Source organism: Acomys russatus, chromosome 28 (assembly GCF_903995435.1).
Source record: "Acomys russatus chromosome 28, mAcoRus1.1, whole genome shotgun sequence".
In the NCBI taxonomy this organism is placed as follows: Eukaryota; Metazoa; Chordata; class Mammalia; order Rodentia; family Muridae; genus Acomys; species Acomys russatus.
Genome location: NC_067164.1, coordinates 16090921 through 16113841, shown reverse-complemented (window position 1 = coordinate 16113841; position 22921 = coordinate 16090921). Strand labels below are relative to the sequence as shown.

Sequence of the window (22921 nt, the reverse complement as noted above, 5' to 3'; positions counted from 1 at the left end):
TGTGTGCCTGCCTTCCAGAAGAGGGCACCAGATGCCATTGTAGGTGGCTGTGAGCCACCATGTGGTTGCTGGGAATTGAACTCAGTTATTCAGTGGGCTGGAATCATTTTGGGGTGTGTGTGTGTGTGCGTGCGTGCGTGTGTGTGTGTGTGTGTTTTCGTGTGTGTTTGTGTTCGTGTTCTCATGGCCTGTCACTATTACTCCCATGTGATAGTATCCCTTAGTGAAACTGAGGCTGATGTTAGTTACACCCAAGTTTTATCTGGGTGTTGAGAATTTGAACTTCTATCTCTATCCTTTGTACAGCAAGCACTCTTACCCATTAAGATATCTCCCCAGCTCTTATGTTTTTAAAAGATAATAACTGTATGAGTGTAGTGACACAGGCCTTTAATCCCAGCAGAGGCAGAGGCAGGTAAACTGATCTCTGGGATCAAGGTCAACCTCATCTTCATAGTAAGTTCCAGGATAGCCAGAGCTATGCAGAGTGACAAGGTAGCTCCACTCCCACCCCATTCCACCCTCCAAATATGTGAGTGTTCGGGAATATAATCATTTCCAGGGCTTTTTCTAATTAATATATTCTCTTTTTTAGAGAAAATAATATGTAAGAAAAATATGTGTATGTATGCGTGTGTATACACACATACACACACACTTTATTTTCATTTTTCCTGAGACAGGGTTTCTCTGTAACTTTGACTGTCCTGGACTTCCTTTGTTGACCATGCCTGCCTTGAACTCACAGAGATCCACCTGCCTTTGCCTGGGATTACAGGCGCACGTCACTACGCCTGGCTATTCTTATGACATGTTTTAAGTAGTTACAGAAATTTGAGATAATCTTAACATTTTGTGCCAAGTCTTTAGTAGTACATTTCTAACTTTTTTTTTAAGCAAGAAGTTATTTTCTCTCAAATCTACATTTGAGATTTTGTTCTTTTGAGACATTATCCTTCGGACTTGAACTTATTGTACAATTAAATCTAACATAAAAATTTAACTCAAAAAACTCAAACACATCTGCTGAAATACTCTGAGAATAAAAATATCTTTTTGTTTGTTTAAGATTTATATATTGTATATGCAGTGTTTTACCTGCATGTATGCCTACACTCCATAAGAGGGCATCAGATCTCATTATAGATGGCTGTAAGCTACCTTATGGTTACTGAGAACTGAACTCAGGACCTCTGGAAGAGCAGTCAGTGTTCTTAACCTCTGAGCCATCTCTCCAGCCCTAGGCATAAGGATGTAAGAAGCTGTGTTTATAGCAGAAGTCTGTTTTGGAAGCAGGGTATGTGGCAAGCAATGTGTATTAGGGCTGATAGTTATTTTCTTTAAAGAAGGAACTTAATCCATTTTCTTTCCATCTCTTCCTCCTTTCTTGCTTTTCCCTCTGCTAGAATAGCTAGGTAGTCGCAACCTGCTGTATCCAGAGAAAGGCAATCAGGTCCCCTTCCTGGGTCATTTGTTCCTGAGGTTTCCATACATGAGCTTAACCAAGCATTTTTCTAAGAACCAGTATGACAGTTTGCTGTTGACACTATCGAGATTCCTCACTCATTTTGAGAGATCTTCCCCCAAGGGATTGTAGTGTTGTTTATAGAGATGCCATCTGAGAATATGTAGTAAACTATGTTCTCAGATTCCAGGATTAAAGATAAAATCCTAGCTGGGCGAGGTGGTACCTATCTTTTAATCCTAGCACTTGGGGAGGGAGAGGCAAGTAGATCTCTGAATTTGAGACCAGCCTGATCTATAGAGTGAGGCCAGGACACCCAGGACTATCACACAGAGAAACCTTGTCTCAAAAAACCAAAAAAATAATAAAAAAATAAAACATATAAAATCCATTTTTCTTGCTCAGTTGTGAAAATTTTCCTTGTTTACTTTCATTTGTATGCTTGTTGGTTTTTGTGATGCTAAAGATGGGAACTAAATTCTTACTCATGGTCACCAACTTACTTAGACTTGTTTGTTTTGTTTTCTTTTTTTGTTGTTTTGATTTTGTTTTCTTGAGACAGGGTCTCTCTGTGTAGCCTTGACTGTCCTGGACTCGCTTTGTAGATCAGGCTGGCCTTGAACTCATAGCGATCTGCTTGCCTCTGCCTCCCAAGTGCTGGGATTAAAGGTGTGCGCCACCACCACCCGGCTGACTTAGATTGTATTGATCCTTTTTTTTTTTTTTTTTTTTTTGAGGCAGGGTTTCTCTATGTAACTCATTAGACCAGGCTGGCTTTGAACTTACAGAAATCCCCCTGTCTTTGCCTCCTAAGTGTTAGGGTTAAAGGCTTGTACTACTAATCAAGGCTTATCATTTTCTGCTCTTTTTCTTTTAAGACCAGATGTCAATATGTAGCTCAGAGTGGCCTTGAACTTACACATTACCTGTCTGTGATACTAATGGCATTGAGTGCCATTCCTAGTTGTTGACCACCTATTTAACTTTGTAATAATTTTATAGGCGACACAAACTTTTTTGTATAATGGATTTCCTAATGATAAAACATTTTACAATGGGAAAAATAATATCTTAGTTTAAGGAAACAATAGGAAAATGAAATTTTCATTTAAGAGGGTGGGGTGTGCTGGAGTTGTTGAAGAGTACTTATTGCTCTTGGAGAAGACCTGGATTCAGTTTCTAGCACCCACATGGTGGCTCACCACTGTCTTAAAACACTTACACACATGAACATAAATAAGCTTTTTTTTTTTAAGTCACTTAAGGGGATGGAGGGATGCCTCAGAGTGAAAGCACTGGTCAGCAACCACATGGTGGTTCATAATCATCTATAATGAGATCTGGTGCCTCTTCTGTCATGTGTGCAGATAGAGTACTGTATAAATAATAAAATAGTAAATCTTAAGCTAGGCGGTGATGGCGCACGCCTTTAATCCCAGCACTGGGGAGGCAGACGCAGGTGGATCCCTGTGAGTTCGAGGCCAGTCTGGTCTACAGTGTGAGCCCAGGACAGCCAAGGCTACACAGAGAAACCCTGTCTTGAAATACCAAAAGACAAAAATAAATAAGTAAAATGAAAAAATCACTTAAGATAGCTAGTATAGGTTCATGGTAGGGCACTTAGCTGTGAAAAACTACCAACACCTTCCACACTCAGATCAAAAAGGTGTTGCTGATCTTTTGAAGCCTAGCATTAATTCAAGGTAATTTGTGATTTGAAGAATGCCTAAAACTGATGAGAGGGTTGTTCTTGCACACTTTGGTTTATCTGTTTCTCGTGTGTGTGTTCCTGTGTGTGTGTGTGTGTGTGTGTGTGTGTGTGTGTGTGTGTGTGTGTGTGTATAAATGTCTACACACAAATGAATGATAGACTATATTGATAGGAAGCAGTGAAGTTAATGCTAATTTGGGGGGCATTTGTTTTTATCTGTTGATCAACATACAGGGGTGGCACTGAATCAACAAGACAAGCAACTCAGTTGATCAATGCTTTGATCAAGGATCCAGATAAAGAAATTGATGAACTTATTCCAAAGAATCGTTTGAAAAGCTCCTCAGCAAATTCCAAAATAGGGTCATCAGCACCTACCACCACTGCTGCTAATAGCTCCTTAGTGGGAATTAAAATGACAACTGTAGCTCTGTCATCAACATCTCAGACTGCCACAGCACTCGCTGTGCCTGCAATCTCTTCTGCATCCACTCACAAAACCATTAAGAACCCAGTGACTAACGTGAGACCTGGGTTTCCAGTTTCTCTTCCATTAGCATATCCTCCTCCACAGTTTGCACATGCTTTGCTTGCTGCTCAGACTTTCCAGCAGATCCGTCCACCAAGGTTGCCCATGACCCACTTTGGAGGTACTTTTCCACCAGCTCAATCCACTTGGGGTCCTTTTCCTGTCAGGCCTTTGAGCCCTGCCAGAGCTACTAACTCGCCTAAGCCTCACATGGTGCCTCGCCATAGCAATCAGAATAGCAGTGGTTCTCAGGTGAATTCAGCAGGTTCTTTAACTTCAAGTCCAACGACTACAACCAGTTCATCAGCTTCAGTGGTGCCTGGTACGTCTTCAAATGGCAGTCCCAGTTCTCCTTCAGTCAGAAGGCAGCTTTTTGTCACAGTTGTGAAGACATCCAATGCCACAACCACAACAGTCACAACTACAGCAAGCAACAACAGCACCGCACCCACAAACGCCACATATCCTATGCCTACTGCCAAAGAACACTATCCAGTCTCATCCCCATCCTCCCCATCACCACCAGCCCAGCCAGGAGGCGTCTCTAGAAGTAGCCCTTTGGATTGTGGGTCAGCATCCCCAAATAAAGGGGCATCTTCTTCCGAACAGGAAGCAAGTAGTCCGCCAGTAGTAGAAACTGCAAGCAACAGACCCCCACACAGCAGCAGTTCTTCTGGGAGCTCATCAGGTCATTCCACTCAGCCGCAACCTCCGGGATCTGTTCCTCAGGAGCCAAGACCCCCTCTTCAGCAGTCTCAGGTTCCTTCCCCGGATGTGAGAATGACTGTTCCTCCTACAGCAACAAGCTCTGCTCCAGTGGTGGTGCCTTCTACTGCGCCTGTGACGTATCCTATGCCTCAAACACAAATGGGATGCTCCCAGCCTCCTAAAATGGAAACCCCTCCTATCAGACCTCCCTCTCATGGCACAACTGCCCCTCACAAGAATTCAGCTCCAGTGCAGAGTTCATCTGTTGCAGTCCTCAATGTCAATCACATTAAGAGACCTCATAGTGTCCCCTCCTCTGTCCAGCTACCTTCAACCTTAAGTACACAAAGTGCTTGTCAGAATTCAGTTCATCCAGCAAATAAGCCTGTTGCTCCCAACTTCAGTGCCCCATTGCCATTTGGGCCCTTTAGCACATTGTTTGAGAACAACCCTACTAATGCTCATGCCTTCTGGGGAGGATCTGTTGTTTCATCTCAGTCAACACCAGAATCTATGCTGTCAGCGAAGTCCTCGTATTTGCCAAACTCTGATCCTTTACACCAATCTGACACTTCCAAAGCACCAGGCTTTAGGCCACCATTACAGAGACCTGCTCCAAGTCCCTCAGGTAAGCATGTGCAGTTACTGCTTTCCATGGGTGCTGGGGAAAATCTTGGCTACGCTATAATGTACTTGGCTGGTAGGCTACTTGGATGGCGAGTGGTTTGTTGTGCTGCTCTTGTATCTGAGACAGGGTCTCACTGTGTGGCCCAGGCTGGCCTTGCAGTCAAGCCTTTGCTTCCTTAGCACTGGTTTTAAAGGTGTAACCTGCAGTAAAGTTTATCTTGAGTTTCCCACCCCACTCCTGCTCTGAAAAAGGGCACTGTAGCTGTGGGATGTTTCCAGGAATGGGAGAAACTTGAGAGGCTGAAGAGGAGTCGCTTGAGCTTGAAAGCAGGCTTCATTATATCCTGTCTTGGAAGAAACAAGGAGAGGCCATTGTGATGCCTGCCTGCTGTCCTAGCTTGTAGAAGGGAGTGGTGGGAAGGCCAGGAGTGTTACGTCATTCAGCAGCATACTTACCTTGATCTGGGACTGCCTTGGTTAAGGGAGATCCTACTGCCAAAGGAAGGAAGGAAGAAAAGCATGGGTTTTACATTCATAAATAAATGCCAGCAAACACCAAATAACTACGTTTGTTAAATCTGGATTCATTTTTGTCTGTCTTCTTTGTTTTAAGATGAAAATGATGTTCAGCTATACCATCTATAATGTGGTAGCCATGAGCTATCTCTTTTATTTCTATTTAACTTGATGAAAATTGAGCAGGTGTGGTGCATACTTTTAATCCCAGCTTTGGAAGACATGTCTCTGAGTTTCAGGCTAGCCAGGGCTGCACGGTATGACTCTGTCTCAAAATGACATTTTATCTTGTCAAGCTGTGGATTAATGGCTGCCGTGTTGGACAGCAACATTATGGAGCTTCTCTGTTTCAAGGGCAGTTCTTTTGGGCAGCACTGATGTTTACAAGGGATCTAATGATCTTCTAATTGTTACTGCTTTTTAACTTCATTTTTAAAATAGATTTATAATAGAGGAATTGCAGTTTCTTGTGTAAATATCTTAGATGACTAAGGATACATACACAAAAGAAGAAATTGGTATTTGGCATTGGTATTTTTTATTTTAATTTTTAATTTTTTGGTTTTTTGAGACAGTGTTTCTCTGTGTATCCTTGGCTGTACTGGACTTGCTTTGTAGACCAGGCTGACCTCGAACTTACAGAGATCCGCCAGACTTTGCTTCTTGAATGCTGGGATTAAAGGCATTCACCACCATGCCTGGCTGATTTCATGGTATTCAAATTAACTACTTTCTTGTTTAAGGATCCAGTATAGGCAGCCAAGTTGCATTAGACCTCTTGTGCTTTTGAAAAAGCATGGTAGTACAGACTTCTGTACTTCAGCACTTTGAGTTCACTGTAGTCCGTGGCTATATGTGGAGTTCACTTTTTTCCTGGGAGATAGGAGACCCTATCTTTTTTGGGTTTTGGTTTTTTGAGACAGGGTTTCTCTTTGAGACAGGCTCTTCTGGAATTCACTACATAGATGGCGCTGGCCTTGAACTCATGAGATCCTCCTGCGTTTGCCCCTCAAGTGCTAGGATTAAAGGGGTACACCACCACCACCACTTGTGAGAAATCCTGTCTTTTTAAAAAAGAGAAACTGTTGTGGGTTAGCCCGAGCACTTCAAGTTATGAGAGATTGACACACTGTGGTCTGTGGTTCATGTAATCTGATTTCTTTTTATTTTAAAGGATATTTTGCTTGTTTTATTTGGGGGTTGGATTTTGTTTTCTAAGTGCTGGGATTAAAGGCGTGTGCCACCACCGCCTGCCAGAGTTCTTGATTTTATTTCTCAACCCTCCAAGTTCCAGCATTACACGTGCTGCTATTGTCACACATGGATGGGGTAGAGTGGTGGTAGTTTTTGTCATTTATTTGAGGAAGGGTCTTGGTGTGTGCCCTGGCTGGCTTGTTGCTAGCTTAGTAGTCCAGGACAAACTTAAAGTCCAATGAATCCTTCCATCTCTGCCTCTCCAGTGCTAGGATTACATGCTTTTACTACCATGCCCTGACTAGTATTGATTTTCTTTCTTTTCCTTCCTTCCTTCCTATTTATTCATTTTACATCCCTATTGTTATCCCCCCTGTCCTCTCCCCCCACACACTTGTATCTTCCTGTTCCCAACCCCCCACCATCTTCCACCCCATTTTTTTCTCTCTTCTTGTTTCCTTGTTTTTAAGAAACAGCACAGGCAGATCTTGAACCTGCCTCCACCTTACCAATGCTGGGGTTATAGACTGGTGCCACCACACAGTGGGCTCTCTAAAGTGTCAAAATAGTCATATTCATTTTCATGTTGTTTATAGCTGATTTTATAATGTGAAAGAATGCGTTATTGGGACAGACCATGTGACCTGCAAAATACTCATGAACATAAAATTTAATAAGAAAAAAAAGAATTGAGCTTTAAATAAAATTTAGCCCATTGTGGTGTTGCACACAGGTAAGAATATTGTGAAATTGAGTTTTGCCTAGGCTATACCATTTTAATTTGTATTTATTTATTGTGAGATAGGCTCTCATTATGTAGCTCTTGCCACCCTACAATATAGACCAGGCTGTCCTCAAACTCACACAGATTTTCCCTCTCTCTGCCTCCCTAGTGCTGAGATCAAAGGCAGGTACTACCATGCCCAGCCTATTTTTTAAAAAATAATTTTGTGTACATTCTGTTTTATTATATATGTATTTGTATGTGCACAAATGTTTCCCTGGTATCCAGGGAAGTTAGCAGAAGTGTTGGATTCCCTGGTGCTGGAGTTGTAGGTAGTTGTGAGTCATCGTGTAGGTGCTGGGATCCAATTCCAGGTCCTCTTCAAGAATGATAGTAAGTGCTCTTAACTGCTGAGCCATCTCCAGCCCCTAGTCTACACTTCTTTTTAAAAACACATTTTTTATTTTTATTTATTTATTTTTTGAAAACCAGTTTCCTTTTCTTTTTTAAAGATGTATTTATTATTTACACGGTATTCTGCCTGCATGTGTCTGCTACAAGAGGGCACTGGATCTCATTGCAGATGATCGTGAGCCACCATGTGGTTGCTGGGAATAGGACCTGTGGAAGAGCAGACGGTGCTCTTAACCTCTGGGCCATCTCTCCAGCCCAAAAATACATTTTTTAAAAGAACAAAATGCAGAGTAGTAAGCACTACTCCTTCATTCATTATATTTATTTGGCCATATCTTTTAATAGGGGATAGGTTTTGAGAAAGGGTCTTATAGTGTAGCCTGCCCTCACACTTGTCTTGTGGCCTGTATGTGGCCGTGTGAGATGCTGTGTTTGTGCTCATGCCTGTGTTTGAGATCGTCTCTCTGCAGCCAGTCTGGCCTTGAATTTATTATGTAGCCCAAGATGCTATATCTTGACTCTTATCTCCCAAATGCTGGCATTACAGGTATTTATTACCATACCCAGTTGAGAATTTGTTTTTTAGTTTTTTTTGTTTTTTAAATAACTAAAGTACTTTGAGCTGTGTTTGTGTGCTCTTCCAGTGCTGTCTTCTGGGGTTAATTATAAGTAATGGTGGCCTTGTCTTTACAGGTATTGTCAACATGGACTCACCATATGGTTCTGTAACACCTTCTTCTACGCATTTGGGAAATTTTGCCTCAAGTCTTTCAGGAGGTCAGATGTATGGGCCTGGAGCACCTCTTGGAGGAGCACCTCTTGGAGGAGCACCTGCTGCTGCTAACTTTAACAGACAGCATTTTTCCCCACTTAGTTTGTTGACTCCATGTTCATCAGCATCAAATGGTAAGTGTTCTGTAGCCCAGAAGACGTTGTTTCTTTAAAAGCAAAGAGCTTTGAGCTCTTGAAATGAAGGATATTTGCTTGCTATTTTGCTTGAGATAGACTCTCTTATATACAAGGCTAGCGTCAAATTCAGTCTGTATCTCTTGACAGTCTGTGTAATAACTACAAAATTTTATGTTTTAAGCTATTTATTTAGACTGAAGTGATGGGTCAGTAGTACAGAACAGTTACTGCTCCAGGAAGACCCTCCTTTGATTCCCAGCACACACATGATGGTTTATAAGCATCTATAACTCCCATCCCAGGGCATCTGACCTTCTTTTCTGACCTTTATGGGCACCAGGCACACTTGTGATGCACAGACATACAAGAAGGCAAAATATTACACACAAAAAATCTTTAAAAAGTGCTTTTAAAACCTATTAATCGTGCATGGTGGTGAAGCCAGGATGTCTTGCATGTGAGGCATGTGTTGTGCTATTTGATGGCATCCCTACCCCACTCCCATTGACTCTGAACTTAAATTTACTTCTTAAATACAACTTGTGATGGGAAAGATTTTTAGCATGTTGGGACACAGTTGTAATTCCAACTACTTTGGAGACAGAGGTAGGAGAATTTGTGTTTTAGACCACCCTCAGCTATTTAGTGAATTCCAAAGCAGCCTCGACAATAATGTAAAAACTGTTTCTAATACAAATAGAAACCACTATTCTGTATAAATACCACATACTTTTTCCCCAATCTTTAAATTTTATCTACCTAAACAATATAGCAAAACAGACCATCCTGTCCAGTATTATATCTTTACTAGATCAGCTATCATGACAGAAACTCCAAAATACTTTAAGCAGAGTAGAAACTGAACATTTGAAGAGTTGTGTTCTTTTTGTTTAGCTGTTTTTTTTGTTTTAAGATGTACTGAAGATTAAACCTAGGTCTTGAAAAGAAGGTCAGAATCTATACCATCAACCTGTCGTCACAATCCCCTTTTTACTTCTTTAAGAATTGTTTAGCCTTACTTTTTATTTTATCATTTAGTGGTTGACTTACATGTATGTCTGTGCACCAGGCAGAGGGTGTCACATCCCATAGGACTAGAGTCACTGGTAGTTATAAGCTATATGTATGTGCTGGGAATTAGACCTAAGTCCTCCTGAAATGCAGCCAGTGTTCTAATCACTGAGCCCTCTCTCAGACCTTTTACTTTTTTCATTTTGATACAGGTTGTCACTAAGTTGTTGATGGTCCCAACATACCTCAAACATAAATTCTCCTGTGTTAACCTTCTTCATCGATGCATTTACAGGCACCAGGCACCCTCTTACCTTGCTTAAATTATGTGCCTAAGCCAGGGGTAGTGGCACACGCCTATAATCCCAGCACTTGGGAGGTAGAGGCAGGTGGATTTGTGAGTTCAAGGCAAAAATTATGTGTCTAATATTTCAGTTTTTATTTTATTTATTTATTTTTTTTATCAAATGTGCTTTTCACTTATTCATTTGTTTGTTTTTCAAGATAGAGTTTCTCTGTATAGCTCTGGCTATTCTGGATCTCACTCTCTAGAGACCAGGCTGGCCTCAAACTCAGATTTGCCTGGCTCTGCATCCCAAGTACTACTACTGCCTGGCTTTTTGTTTGTTCTCTGTTTATCCCTGGCTGTCTTGGAGTTCTCTCTGTGGACCAAGTTAGCCAGTGCTGGGATTGAAGGTGTGTGCTGCCTTTGATGCCACCCTGCTATCTATCTATCTATCTATCTATCTATTTATTTTAAATAGTAACAAGTAAAAAAAAAATTTGAATTTTAGCTGGGCATGGTGCACACCTTTAATCCCAGCACTCAGGAGGCAGAGGCAGGAGGACCTGTGAGTTCGAGGCCACCCTGATCTATAGGGTGAGTCCAAGACAGCCAAGGCTACACAGAGAAACCCTGTCTTGAAAAACAAACAAACAAACATGAATTTCTAATGGAAATACTCAAATTAACAATGTTAAGGATCACAGATTGTGCTAGGTGTAGTATATATCTCTGATTTTTAGGCTTTCAAAGCTGAGGCGCAGGGAGTGACTGTTGAAGACTTGCGAGAACCTGTATCAAAATACAGAGCCAAATAAACATTAGGTTGTGAGGCAACTCTTCAGTGCACACACCCTCCTCCTCCCATATCTTAAGATTACATGGTCAATATCTATGTGCTGTGGAGTACCAAGAGGATATGAGATGAGGAATTGCTTCCACTTAGTATTAGGTAAAGTTCTGTAGCAACCTAGTGTCTTTTTGCCAACTGATTTTCCCCCTAAGCTAGACTTCACAGATGTTATTAGACACACGGATTCCTTTGCTTTTGCATTGTAACTATCGTAGTTACTTTTCCGTTGCTGTGAAGGCCACATGACCATGGAAACTTATAAAAGAAAGAACTACTGGGGACCCACATTTGCAGAGGGTTAGAATTCATGACCACCATGGTGAGGAGCATGGCAGCAGGCAGGCACACACAGCATGATCTATAAAGTGAGTCCAAGGCAGCTCACAGCCCTGTCCACGATCATGCGAGATGAGAGGCTGCCCTAAATGGGAATGGCTTGGACTTTTTAAAGTTCTGCCCTCCACCAGTGTCACACCTCCTCCAGCAAGGCCACACTTCTTAATCCTTCTCAAACAGTTTTGACAAGTGGGGACAAGTATTCAAACATGTGAGTCTGTGGGGGCCATTCTTACCCAACCACTAGTTCCCTTCCTGGCCCACATAGACTTGTGGCCGTATCAAATCAAAATGCGCTTAGTACAACTTCAAAATCCCCATAGTATTTCAGTCTCAAAACTATTTAAAAGTCCAAGGACTCTTCTGAGACTAAAGGCAATGTCCAATTACAGCCCTTATAAAATCGAAAAGCAAATTACATACAATGACAGAAATTCTGTAACTCTGGTTTGTTGTCCAGGAGCTCAGAAGGCTCTGCCCTCCTAGCCTTGCTGACTGCTGCACACTTCTCTTTTGAGCTGGTTACACTCCCTGCCCACATACCTGCATTTATGGTTTTCCTTAACCATGGAAGACGTGTCCACCACCCTTTACTCCTGTGTCCTTAGGAACCACATGCGTATGCCATCAAACTCAACTGCTTGCTTGGCATGGAATCTGGCCCCCTCCTTGAATTATTTGCATCTGTTGCCTTCCTGTGCTGCATAGCTTCCTTTCATTCCTTTTGCATTGTCTTTTACAAGTTGGAAGCTTAGCTGGGTGAGTTCTTGCCCTGAGGATACCACTCTTTTTATTCCATTCATTATAAAACCTCTTTCCTAGTCTCTTTCAGGACAAGCCTTGGCCCAACATTAAATTTCTTGGTTTCCTTTTTTTCCCTCAAGCTGAACATTTTATATTTATTTTTGCCCAGCTTGCTCATTTTCATTGTAGAGTTGTGTAAGAGTGATTCCATAACCAAGTGACAAAGTCAATATTAGGCTATCTTGAAATCTCTTCTGCCAGTGAAATTGGTCGAAAACTTTTCAGTTAGTCTCAGGCAGATTCTTACAAGTGCAAAAAATAGCTGCATTCTTCATTAGAATATCACAAGAAAAGTTTCTAATAACAGTGCTAATATTGTTCCCCTCTGAAACCCTTTGAATCTGGCCTTCATAGTCAGCATAGCTCAACAGCAGAGCCTTCCACACCCCTGGTAGGATGATGGCCTATTCACCATTTCCTAAAGTGTCCAATCACTTTCCTCATGCAAAGTCTAACATATTCTTCCCAAACGGACCTTGGCCAGGCCTTCACAACAATAACCTGTCTCCTGGTAGCAACTCTTTTGTTTTGGTTACTTTTTTATTTCTCTGAAGAGACACTGTGACCTAGGCAACTTATAAAAGAAACAGTTTGCCTTTAGAGAGGGTGAAAGTCCATAAGCATCTTGGCAGAGAGCATTTTGCTGGAGCAGTAGCTGAGAGTGCAAGTCTCTTCCACAGGCAGGGGCAGGAGGTGATGGACTAGCTGGGAGTGCCTTATCTTTCTTCGTGGTTTTTGTTGTTGTTGTTGTTGTTTTTGTTTTTTGATTTTTGTTTTTTTGGGGGGAGGCACTCTATCTACAAAGTCCTGGCTTCGCTAAAACACTATGTAGACCAGGCTGCCCTGAAACTCACAGAGATATTCCCATCTCTGCCTCCAGAGTGCTGGGATTAAAGGTCTGTAGTTGGGTCATGAAACCTCAAAGCCCATCCCCAGTGACACATCTTCCTCAACCAGACCATACTTTCAAATCTTTTCCAAATATTGTACTAATTGGGGACTAAGTATTCATACATACTAGCCTATGGAGAGTCCTTCAACACAAAGTACCTCGACAGAAAAAAACCAGCTGTTTGGGAAGAATACAGATTGAGGAACTGGGGATGTAGTTCAGTTGATCAAGCGCTTGCCTGGTAGACACAGGATCTTGGGTTTGATTCCCGCATTGCATAAACCAGGTATGGTGGCAGATAACTATAGTCTCGGCACCCAGCACGCAGGAGGCAGAAATAGAAGAGTCTGAAGCTCAGGGTCAAGGGCTAGAGCATTGGCTTGCTGGCTGGGTAAGAACACTTTCTATGTAAACATAAGGACTTCACCTCAGATCCCAAAACCAAGAAAGAAGCAAGGCAGGGAGGACTGCATTCCTGCCTGTAACGCCACAGCTGTGATGGGTAGAGCCAAGAAAGAAATGCCGAGGGCTTGCTGCCTGCTGGCCTAGCTCCAGCTTCCCCGAGAAACCCTGGCTCAAAGGCAGAGTAATAGAGCAGGATAGCTACCATCCTCCTGTGGCATGCATACCCGCACAGGAACATGTGCATATACCACCCTCAGATACACAAAAACAGCGTTCAAGATTATCCTTAGCTAATAGAGTGCTCAATGCCAACCTGGGCTAAGTGGGCATGCACCCAATTTAAACAGTGTTCTTTTTAGATGCTTTGGTTTTACAGTAACAGCAAGTACTGACTTAATTAATATCAGTTAAGCTGACACTTTATTAAATGAGCTGGCCGCTTCGTAGCCTTGAGGTCTTTATAGTGTAATACCAAGTTCTTGGTCTTTTACAAAACTTGAAGGGGGAATTGAGCCTAAGGGCCTCATGAATTCCAGGTAAATGCTGTATCATTGAACTAAATTGTTATTCTTAACCAGGCCATAATGTGCATACATTTATGTTGTTTTCTTATTTATTATTATTATTATTATTATTATTATTATTATTATTATTATTATTATTATTGGTTTTTCGAGTCAGGTTTCTCTGTGTAACAGAGCCCCTGGCTATCCACGACTCATTTTATACACCAGGCTAATCTTGAATTCTCAGAGATCCACCTGCCTCTGCCTCCCAAATGCTGGGATTAAAGGTGTTTGCCACCACACCCGGCTCTATGTCGCTTCTTAAAGACACAGTCTTTATTATGTAGCCTAGGCTGGCCATGAACTTGTAGTCATCTTCTTTTTTGTTTTGTTTGAGACAGGATCTCACTGTGTAGCCTTTGGTGTCCTGGAACTCACTCGCTATGTAGCCAGTGTACAGAGACCTCCTGTCTCTGTCTCCAGAGTGCTGGGAGGTGCAGCCACCACGCCTGCCTGCAGTCGTCTTGATTGACCCTCTGGATCTCTGTTATTACAGATGTGCATCATCATGCTCAGCCTAAGCATTGTTCTTAAAGCAGAAAACTATTTCAACGGAAAAAAGAGGCTGCCTGCAAGGGGGAAGATGGCTAAGACAGTGACAGAGTAAAGATAAAGTACAATGGTGTATATGTGTGAAAGCAGTTTCTTTGTATGAGAATTAAAATGTAATTAAAAGTATTCTTTTATCTCAATTTTCCTCAAAAAATGTATATTTTAAGATATCTTCAGAATTTTAAGATTTGGTTTTATAAAATTAAATATTGTGCAGAGTACCTATATTCTATTTCAAAATATCTTTTTCCAGAGTCCCCTGCACAGTCCGTATCCTCTGGAGTTCGTGCACCGTCTCCTGCCCCATCATCAGTACCTTTAGGGTCCGAAAAGCCCAGCAATGTCTCTCAGGACAGGAAAGTTCCAGTCCCTATTGGGACTGAGCGTTCTGCACGGATCAGGCAAACTGGAACTTCAGCACCATCTGTTATTGGGAGTAATTTGTCTACATCAGTAGGACATAGTGGCATCTGGTCCTTTGAAGGGATTGGTGGCAATCAAGGTATGATATGCTGTCATATTACTAGAAATAAAGTTTACTCATTTAGCCATAATATTTTAATTTCAGATTAATTACTATTAATTTTTTGAGTTTTTTTTTTTTTAATAACTTTTATGTGTAGTATTTTTCATGCATGTATGTCTGCAACACTTGTGTGCCTGGTGACTGAGGAGGGCCCCTTGGAACTGGAGATACAGCCAGTTGTGAGCTGCCGTGTGGGTGCTGGGATTCAAACCCAAGTCCTCCAGAAGAACAGCCAGTGCTCTTAACTGCTGAGCTGTCTCTCCAGCCCTCATCCTTCCTTTAAAGGACCTATGTACCTGTCTCTTCAGCTGGACTAATCTGCTTCTTGTAGTCCCGATTTCATGTGTTCTTCCTGCTGCACTGACTCATCTCTGAAAATAATGTAATGCACATAAAGAAGTTGTGTCTTTTGAGAAAGTTTCCTGTATACCAGGTTGGCGTTGAATTTCACAATGTAGCTGAGGCTAGCCTTGACTTTCTTGTCCTTTTGCCTTCACCTCCCAACACTTTGATTACAGGTGTTTGCACTACTAAGATGTTGTGTTTCCTTTAAGATCTTTTGGCTTTCTCTTAGCTTTTCTTTTCTTCATAGTGTTTTGTTGTCGGCATCATTGTTGCTGCTGTTGCTATATTAAATGAATGAATTTTTATTTAAGGGATGTTTCATGTGAATCCTTCACTGTCCATCAAAGCACTCATAGTTGAGATGTCTCAAGATAGCCCCTTCTCAAATAACCGATGTATCCAGTTGCACTGTCAGAATACTTGCCACAGTTCTTTTGTGTTTTATTTATCTTTGCATGAGTTAGTAACGTTCATGACAACTTCCAAGTTCTCCATCTGAAATCTTTGCTGTCTAATTAATCTATCTAATGCTTCAAGCATTAAACTTTAGGCACCATGTTAGGATAGATTTACTTATCTATCGTGTCCCTCACCCACCCCCACTTCACTTAACAAGAATGAGTTTATGTCATAGTCATTTCTAAGGTAACAAGTCCAGAAATACTATGGATCTGTAAGATATGTCCGTGCCTAAAACCAAAAAACAGTCATAGTTTCTCAATTGTCTTCTAGTTCTTTCCTACAGACTTACTGTGAGAAAAGCAAATCCACACATTTACTGTATCAGTGTTTCCAACAATGTAATTTTTTGACAATGTTCATTAAGCTGTGTGGGAATACTGCCAAAGTCATACAAAAATAGATCAGTTTGAAAGAATTCAGAGTTTGGTATAAGTTAAAATAGAAATTATGAAGCTTTTTTTTTTTTAACTGTATCTTGATTTTGAATGTTACCAAGTTTTGTTTTTGACTTTCTTTTCTCTCAGACAAAGTGGACTGGTGTAACCCTGGGATGGGAAATCCCATGATTCACAGGCCAATGTCTGACCCAGGAGTGTTTTCACAGCATCAAGCAATGGAGCGAGATAGTACAGGAATTGTAACTCCTTCTGGTACATTCCATCAGCATGTTCCTGCAGGATACATGGACTTTCCTAAAGTTGGGGTAATTTAAACGAGCATTTTCATTATTACAGAATGTTTTTCTTATCTGGTCATCTCTTATTTCCAAGAGCATAAGCTTCTGTGACGACCCAGCGGGTCTTGACAGGTCAGACTGGTTAAATCTTTCTAGCCATTTAAGAGACTTTTGTTCTAGGAGTGTTTTGTTTGTTTTGGTTGGGGTGTGTTGTTTATTAATTCTTTGTTTTTTTAGATTTTTATTTTTACTTATGTGTATATGTGGGTATGTATGAACACATGAATGCAGATGTCCCTGAGGCCAAAGAGGGCATTGTTGGATTCCTTGGTGCTGAAATTAGAAGAAATCATGGGCCACCAAAAGTAGGAGCTAAAAATTGAATTCAGGTATTCTGCAAGAGCAGCAAACCCTGCTCTCCAGCTCATTCAGAGCTCCACAGCTAGGGATGACCTTCTGGTTTTCTGTTCCACCTCCCACATGCCTGTGCCTGCCTGTATTTTCCTTTATTTTGTTTGTGAGACGGGGTCTCAGCATGTAGCTCTGGGTAGTCTGGAACTCTGGAGACTTAACAAACCTTGAACTCACAGAGATCTATCTGCTTTTGCCTCCTGGGTGCTGGAATGAAAGGCCTAGGCCACCATGTCCAGCTATACTCTGCTGAATGAGCTCATATCAATAATTTCTAGGTTCTGTGAATAATTTACACTTTTATACAGTCAATTGAGGCTTTAAAATCAGTCTCATGGCATTTGACTCTTTTGTTTGTTTGATTGTTTTTTGTTTCGTTTCTGTTTTGTGACAGAGTATGAATGTATCCCTGGTTGGCCTGAAACTCACTCTGGAACCTGGGCTGCCCTCACCTCACAAGCGCCTCTTTTTCATTTTCTGTGACAAGTTCTCTCCAAGTAGTCCTTGCAAGATTGTTGATAAGAGGTGGGAGGCAAAGGAAAAAGAAAACAATGGCTTGTGTGTTAAACTCTGTTTCCTCACCCTGTTTCTTTAAGGGCATGCCTTTTTCTGTGTATGGGAATGCAATGATACCTCCAGTAGCACCTATCCCTGATGGTGCTGGAGGACCCATATTCAATGGCCCTCATGCTGCAGACCCATCTTGGAATTCACTGATAAAGATGGTTTCAAGCTCCACAGAAAATAATGGTCCTCAAACGGTAAGGCTGATTATTCAGCAAGCAGTCGCTTTCATGTTTACAGAATACAAAACATAGAATGTAGGTAAATCATGGTAGCAGTCAAGCACAATGAATACAGCCGGGAGAGCAGGTTTACTGTAGCAGAAATGCATGGGAGACCTTCCTGTGGTGGTCTGTAATCTCAGCTCTTGGGAGGCACAGGCAGGTAGAGCTCTGTGTGAGTTTGATGCAAGCCCGATCTACAAGTGAGTCCAGGACAGCTGGGACTGTTTCACAGAAATCCCTGTCTCCAAAAACAAAAAAACAACTTTGTAAAATGGTACTCAGTGTTTTAAAGCTAATAGGTATTTTGTAGATTATTCTGTAGCAGATGGTATGTAGAAGAATTTAATTTATATAGCTGGACATTTTTAATCCCAGCACTCAGCAGGTGGATCTCTGTCAGTTAGGGGTTAGCCTGGTTTACATAGAGAGTTCCAGACCATCTAGGGCTACGTAGTAAGACACTGTTTCAAAAACAAAAAATAGGGGCTGGAGAGTTGGCTCAGAGGTTAAGAGCACTGACTGCTCTTCCAGAGGTCCTGAGTTCAATTCCCAGCAACCACATGGTGACTCACAACCATGTATAATGTGATCTGATGCCCTCTTCTGGCCTGCAGGTGTACATGCAGGCAGATCACTGTATACATAATAATAAATATATCTTTAGGAGCTGGAGAGATGGCTCTTGGGTTAAGAGTACTAACTGCTCTTCCAAATGACACAGGTTAAATTCCAGCACCCACATGACAGTAACTGTCAGTAACTCTAAGATCAGACAGCCTCACACACACATGCAAACAAAACACCAATGCACATAAACAATAAAAAAGGAAGTTGCAAAGTGATCTTCATACTAGCATTACAGTTTCCTAATGTGTAAAGAACTGTACATTCTTATCTTTTAGCAGTGTCATACCAAAACTGAAAACAGAGAAATGATTCATTTTAGATTTATATTAAGGGGCCTGCGTCTTGCTATGTCTGGTGTGGCACTCAGTAGATAGCCCAGGCTGATCCTGAACTTCAAGTACAGCAGCTTCCGCCTCACAGGTGCTGGGATCATAGGCATAAGCAGCCATAGCTGACTCACCTGAAGGTACTTCAGTGTATGGTCAGCATCGCTAAGTAATTGTCCTTTCACAGCAGTCTTTGTTGTCAGAGCATCACCTCTTGGGAGGGAAAAAGAGAAAAGGAAAGCAAGGTAAAGAGGTTTGGGAACTAGAAGGTGAAGTTTAGTGACAGGGCGTATGCTTATTGTTCTCAAGGCCCCAGACCCAGTCCCTTGTCAGGGGTGTGCTATCACTGTTTTCTCACTTATTTCCTACTATGTTGCAGGGGATTTTTTTTTTTGTTGTTGTTGTTTTTGCTTGTGTGTGTGTGTGTGTGTGTGTGTGTGTGTGTGTGTTGGTTTTTTTGTTTGTTTGTTTTTTCAGTCAAGGTTTCTCTGTGTAGCCTTGGCTGTTCTGGACTCACTTTGTAGACTAGGCTGATCTTGAACTCTCAGTGATTTGCCTGCCTCTGTCTGGATTAAAGGTGTGCGCTGCCTTACCTGGCTATATGTTGCAGTTTTTAAAGTGATTTTTCTTTGACTTTGTATGCATGGGTGTTATGCCTGCATCTATGTCTATATCACATGCATGCTTTGTGCCTTTGGAGCCCAGAAGAGACAATATGAAGCTTCAGTGCAGGCCCTGGAGGCCACACCCAAGGCCTCTGTAAGAGTACCCTGTGCTCTTAGCCATTGGCCCCTCTCTCCAGTGCCCAGCCTTTTGTCCTCCTCTCTCGGTTCTTTAACATGAGATCAGTCTCAGGTAACCCAAACTGTCCTTGAGGCTCAACCATACAGATTATGATAACCTTGCACTCCCAAGTATCTCCTTTTCTTTATGTATTGTGATTAAATATGTCAACAAACTTGTCTGTACTTGGGAGATGGAAGGGGGTTAAATTGTCTTAGTCCATAGATACTTTGTTTATTTTTTTTAAGAGTATTGCTTTAAGTAACTTGTTGAACTTGTATTTATTAAAACACATGTTCTATGTTTATAGGTGTGGACCGGACCCTGGGCACCTCACATGAACAGTGTGCACATGAACCAGCTTGGCTGATGAGGATAAGCCTGTTAGCCTGCAGATTCCTTTCATTCAGAGGAAATCACAAGTGGCCGAGAAACATTTTTATGCTCCCAAATCATTCAATGTGCTTGACTGAAGTGTGTAGGCTTTTTGCAGAAGAACTTACTAACTGACCTATTTTCTGTGAACATTTGTGACTGCCCATTCTCCATCAATATCCGTTTTTACCTTAGTTAGCATTTTTTCTTACCATTTTCTCTTCTTTTTTTCCCTCTTCTCCTTTGGACATAACTTTCTGTTGAAGCTGTTCTTTGGCTGGTTGGTTTTAGTACTGTAAACTGCTTCTGAGCAAACACGGAAATTTAGCAAAATTATGTAAACTTGATCCTGAGGTTTTAGAATGGCAAATAAATGTACAATTGTTTACATAACAGAAAAGGCTGAGCAGAAAGTAAATTTCAGTATGTCAGTATAGAAGCTCTACTTTATGTAGACTTAAATTAATGTGAGATATGTACCTTCATATTCAGAAATCTGGATGTTTCCTTCATACATTAAACCATTAATAAGCATAACTTTTCTACTTGTATAATTTAAGCATAAAGTAAAATGATGGGCATTATCAGTGGATGTTTCCCTGTGTTAGCTTCTAAAACACCCATCTTGCTCCCTTTTGGGTTTGTTTGTAGCAAGGCATAGAGAAAAAATACCTGATTTTTCCATGTCTTTATTAAATTTGTCACACTTTTCGAACTAATACACACTATCTCTTCAGTTTGGACTCTATCTCTGCCACTATTACTAGTAAGATTCTCTTGCTCAATAGTGAAAAACATCCTGTAAAGCTTTTTACCGTAGTGGCTGCTACACAGACGTGGAACATCTTCATTGGTACCAATGGTTTCTTCTAACTAGAAAACTTGAGACTTTTGAGCAATTTAAAAGCCACCACAGTTCTCAGTCAGCATATACTGTTTATTTTTTAAAATTTCAGCATATTTTATATTGGATAATACTGATTCTTAAACATTGGCTTCCTGGTCAGCGAGAGTCAACATACAATTTTCCCCTTCCAAGCATCTATGTCTTAGGTTGAAAGGCTCCTTGCTCTGCACTTGTTGGTAGCAACGAAAAGGATGAACAGCTAACTGGGCCAAGTCGAAAAGGAGTGTTTGGGATCGTTTTTAGGACAATTTATGGTCAATACATGAATACACGGATTATAAATTGAAGTCTCCATTAAACCTGTTTATATGTGATTCAGGGCCACACTAAACTACTCAGTGGGAATTATAATATTCCATCCACTTGAAACAATAAACAATAATGTATACAAGAAGAAAATGTGTCCTGCCCTGTCTCCTATGGAATAATAGCTCACATGGTTGAATTACAAAACAATACATACGTGAGAAATCCTGTCAGTTTGGTTTTTAATTAGATAACAAACTTAACACTGTAAAACATGAACTAAGCATAGATACACCACCTAAGGTTAATAATAACATTCCTTGGTTGTCAAAGTATATGAGATGATTTCATGCCTCTAGTGACCTGAGTGAAGAGTATAAGACGGTTTCTCAACCCTGCCCAGCTGTTTGGATGCTAAATATGTACATTTGGTTTTCCACCTATGATTAGTACCCCCAAATTAGGAGGAGAATAGTCTGCAGATATAGCCATGAGTTAAAAACAAAATCTAGACCCCAGCACTTTATTTAACACAAAAAATCTATGTGATGTTAACATTTAGTACTGAGATTCGTCATGGCTCCGTCTTCTCTACTGCCACAGTTCTTTTCTGCGATAACTGTTGGAGAACAGACCCTACTCAGCATGTGCTGCCACACCTAAGTGGTAGCGTTCACCACACAGAATCTCTTAAGATCGAGAAAGCCAAGAACGGCGAAAAACTTAACATTCTCTTGATTTTAAAATGTGGAGCATAAAAATAGATTGGAATTCTGTATCTCTACACTTAGAGATCAGGCTTATAAAGGACAGTTCCAGAAGGTTCTAAAAGTTCTAGAAGTTTGTACTAGGAACACTTTTCAAATACTTTTTCATACTTCAGATGTAGTACAGAACATTTTTATTTGAACAATAAAAGTTTTTGAGACTGTGCAGGTTCTCCCCCCCCCCCTTTTTTTTTTAAGTATGGGATTACCTTTGCAGATTACATAGTGTGCCTCTTTTTTAAGAAATGACTTAACAGCTGGACGTAGTGATGCGCACCTTTAATGCCAGCACTCTGGAGGCTGAGGCAGGCGGATCTTTGAGTTCGAGGCTATCCTGATTTACAGAGTGAGTTCTAGGATAGCCTAGATTACACAGAGAACCTGTCTTGAAAAACATAATAAAAAAGATGCCAGATGTGGTGTGCCACTGGTACCTGAGAGGCAGGGCCAGGTTGATCTTTATGTTGAGGCCAGTCTGGACTATAAAGTTCGAGACCAGACAGGGTTACATAGTGAGACCCTGTCTCAACTTCTACTCCAACCCCCCAAGAGAAAAATACACCTAAATCTGAGTTCAAAGGGTTATTTCTTAGTAATTTCTCATAACAATTTACCTCTTAATTTTTCTTAAAATTTTCCTCAAACATTTTAGAAATCACTTGGAAAATGAGCACTCTAAATGACAACATAACCTATATTGAGATTTCAAGTAGGGTTTTAGTTTCCTATAATAAAAATGTTGAGGTTGAGCATTTGGATCATCGGTAAAATGCTTGTTTAGTGTATGTTGAGCTGGTTAACGCTCAGACATACCTGTGACTTGTAATCCCAGGCATAAATTGTGTAGCTGAGACTGGCCTTGACTCCTGGGTCTTTCTGTCTCTGCTTACTAAGCTCTGGGTTTCTACTGAATGGGTACTGCTTGCTTTCAGACCATCATAAGGTAGAAAAATGATTAGAACCATCAAGGACCATCTATTTTGTTATGCATTCCTTGAACTTGCTATGTAACCTAGGCTAGCCTCCCACTTGTGGCAGTCTTCCAGCCCTTGCTTGCTTAGGTGCTGATAAGGCTTTGTGCCCATATCCTCTTTTTTTTTTTTTTTTTTTTTTTTTTTTTAAGACAAAAATCTTGCTGTTCAGACTAGACTGGAACTCTCAGTAGCTATCTAAGGCTGGCCTC

At 41.1% G+C, this 22921-nt stretch overlaps 1 protein-coding gene across 7 annotated transcripts in view; it reads left to right on the top strand.

Annotated features, from left to right (window-relative positions):
- Positions 1-21471, top strand: part of Ankrd17 (ankyrin repeat domain 17) — a 148533-nt gene extending 127062 nt beyond the window's left edge. For 2 of the 7 annotated variants that reach the window (XM_051170266.1, XM_051170265.1), the window contains exons 29-34: positions 3411-5041; positions 8582-8794; positions 14753-15001; positions 16357-16535; positions 17516-17680; positions 19754-21470. In XM_051170266.1, the coding sequence (XP_051026223.1) occupies positions 3411-5041; positions 8582-8794; positions 14753-15001; positions 16357-16535; positions 17516-17680; positions 19754-19813 (2497 nt within the window). In that variant the 3' untranslated portion in view covers positions 19814-21470. Of the gene's footprint in view, positions 1-3410; positions 5042-8581; positions 8795-14752; positions 15002-16356; positions 16536-17515; positions 17681-19753 lie in introns of all 7 variants that reach the window. The other 5 variants (XM_051170268.1, XM_051170269.1, XM_051170271.1 and 2 more) reach the window with 3 other exon arrangements.
- Positions 21472-22921: the final 1450 nt, after the last annotated feature.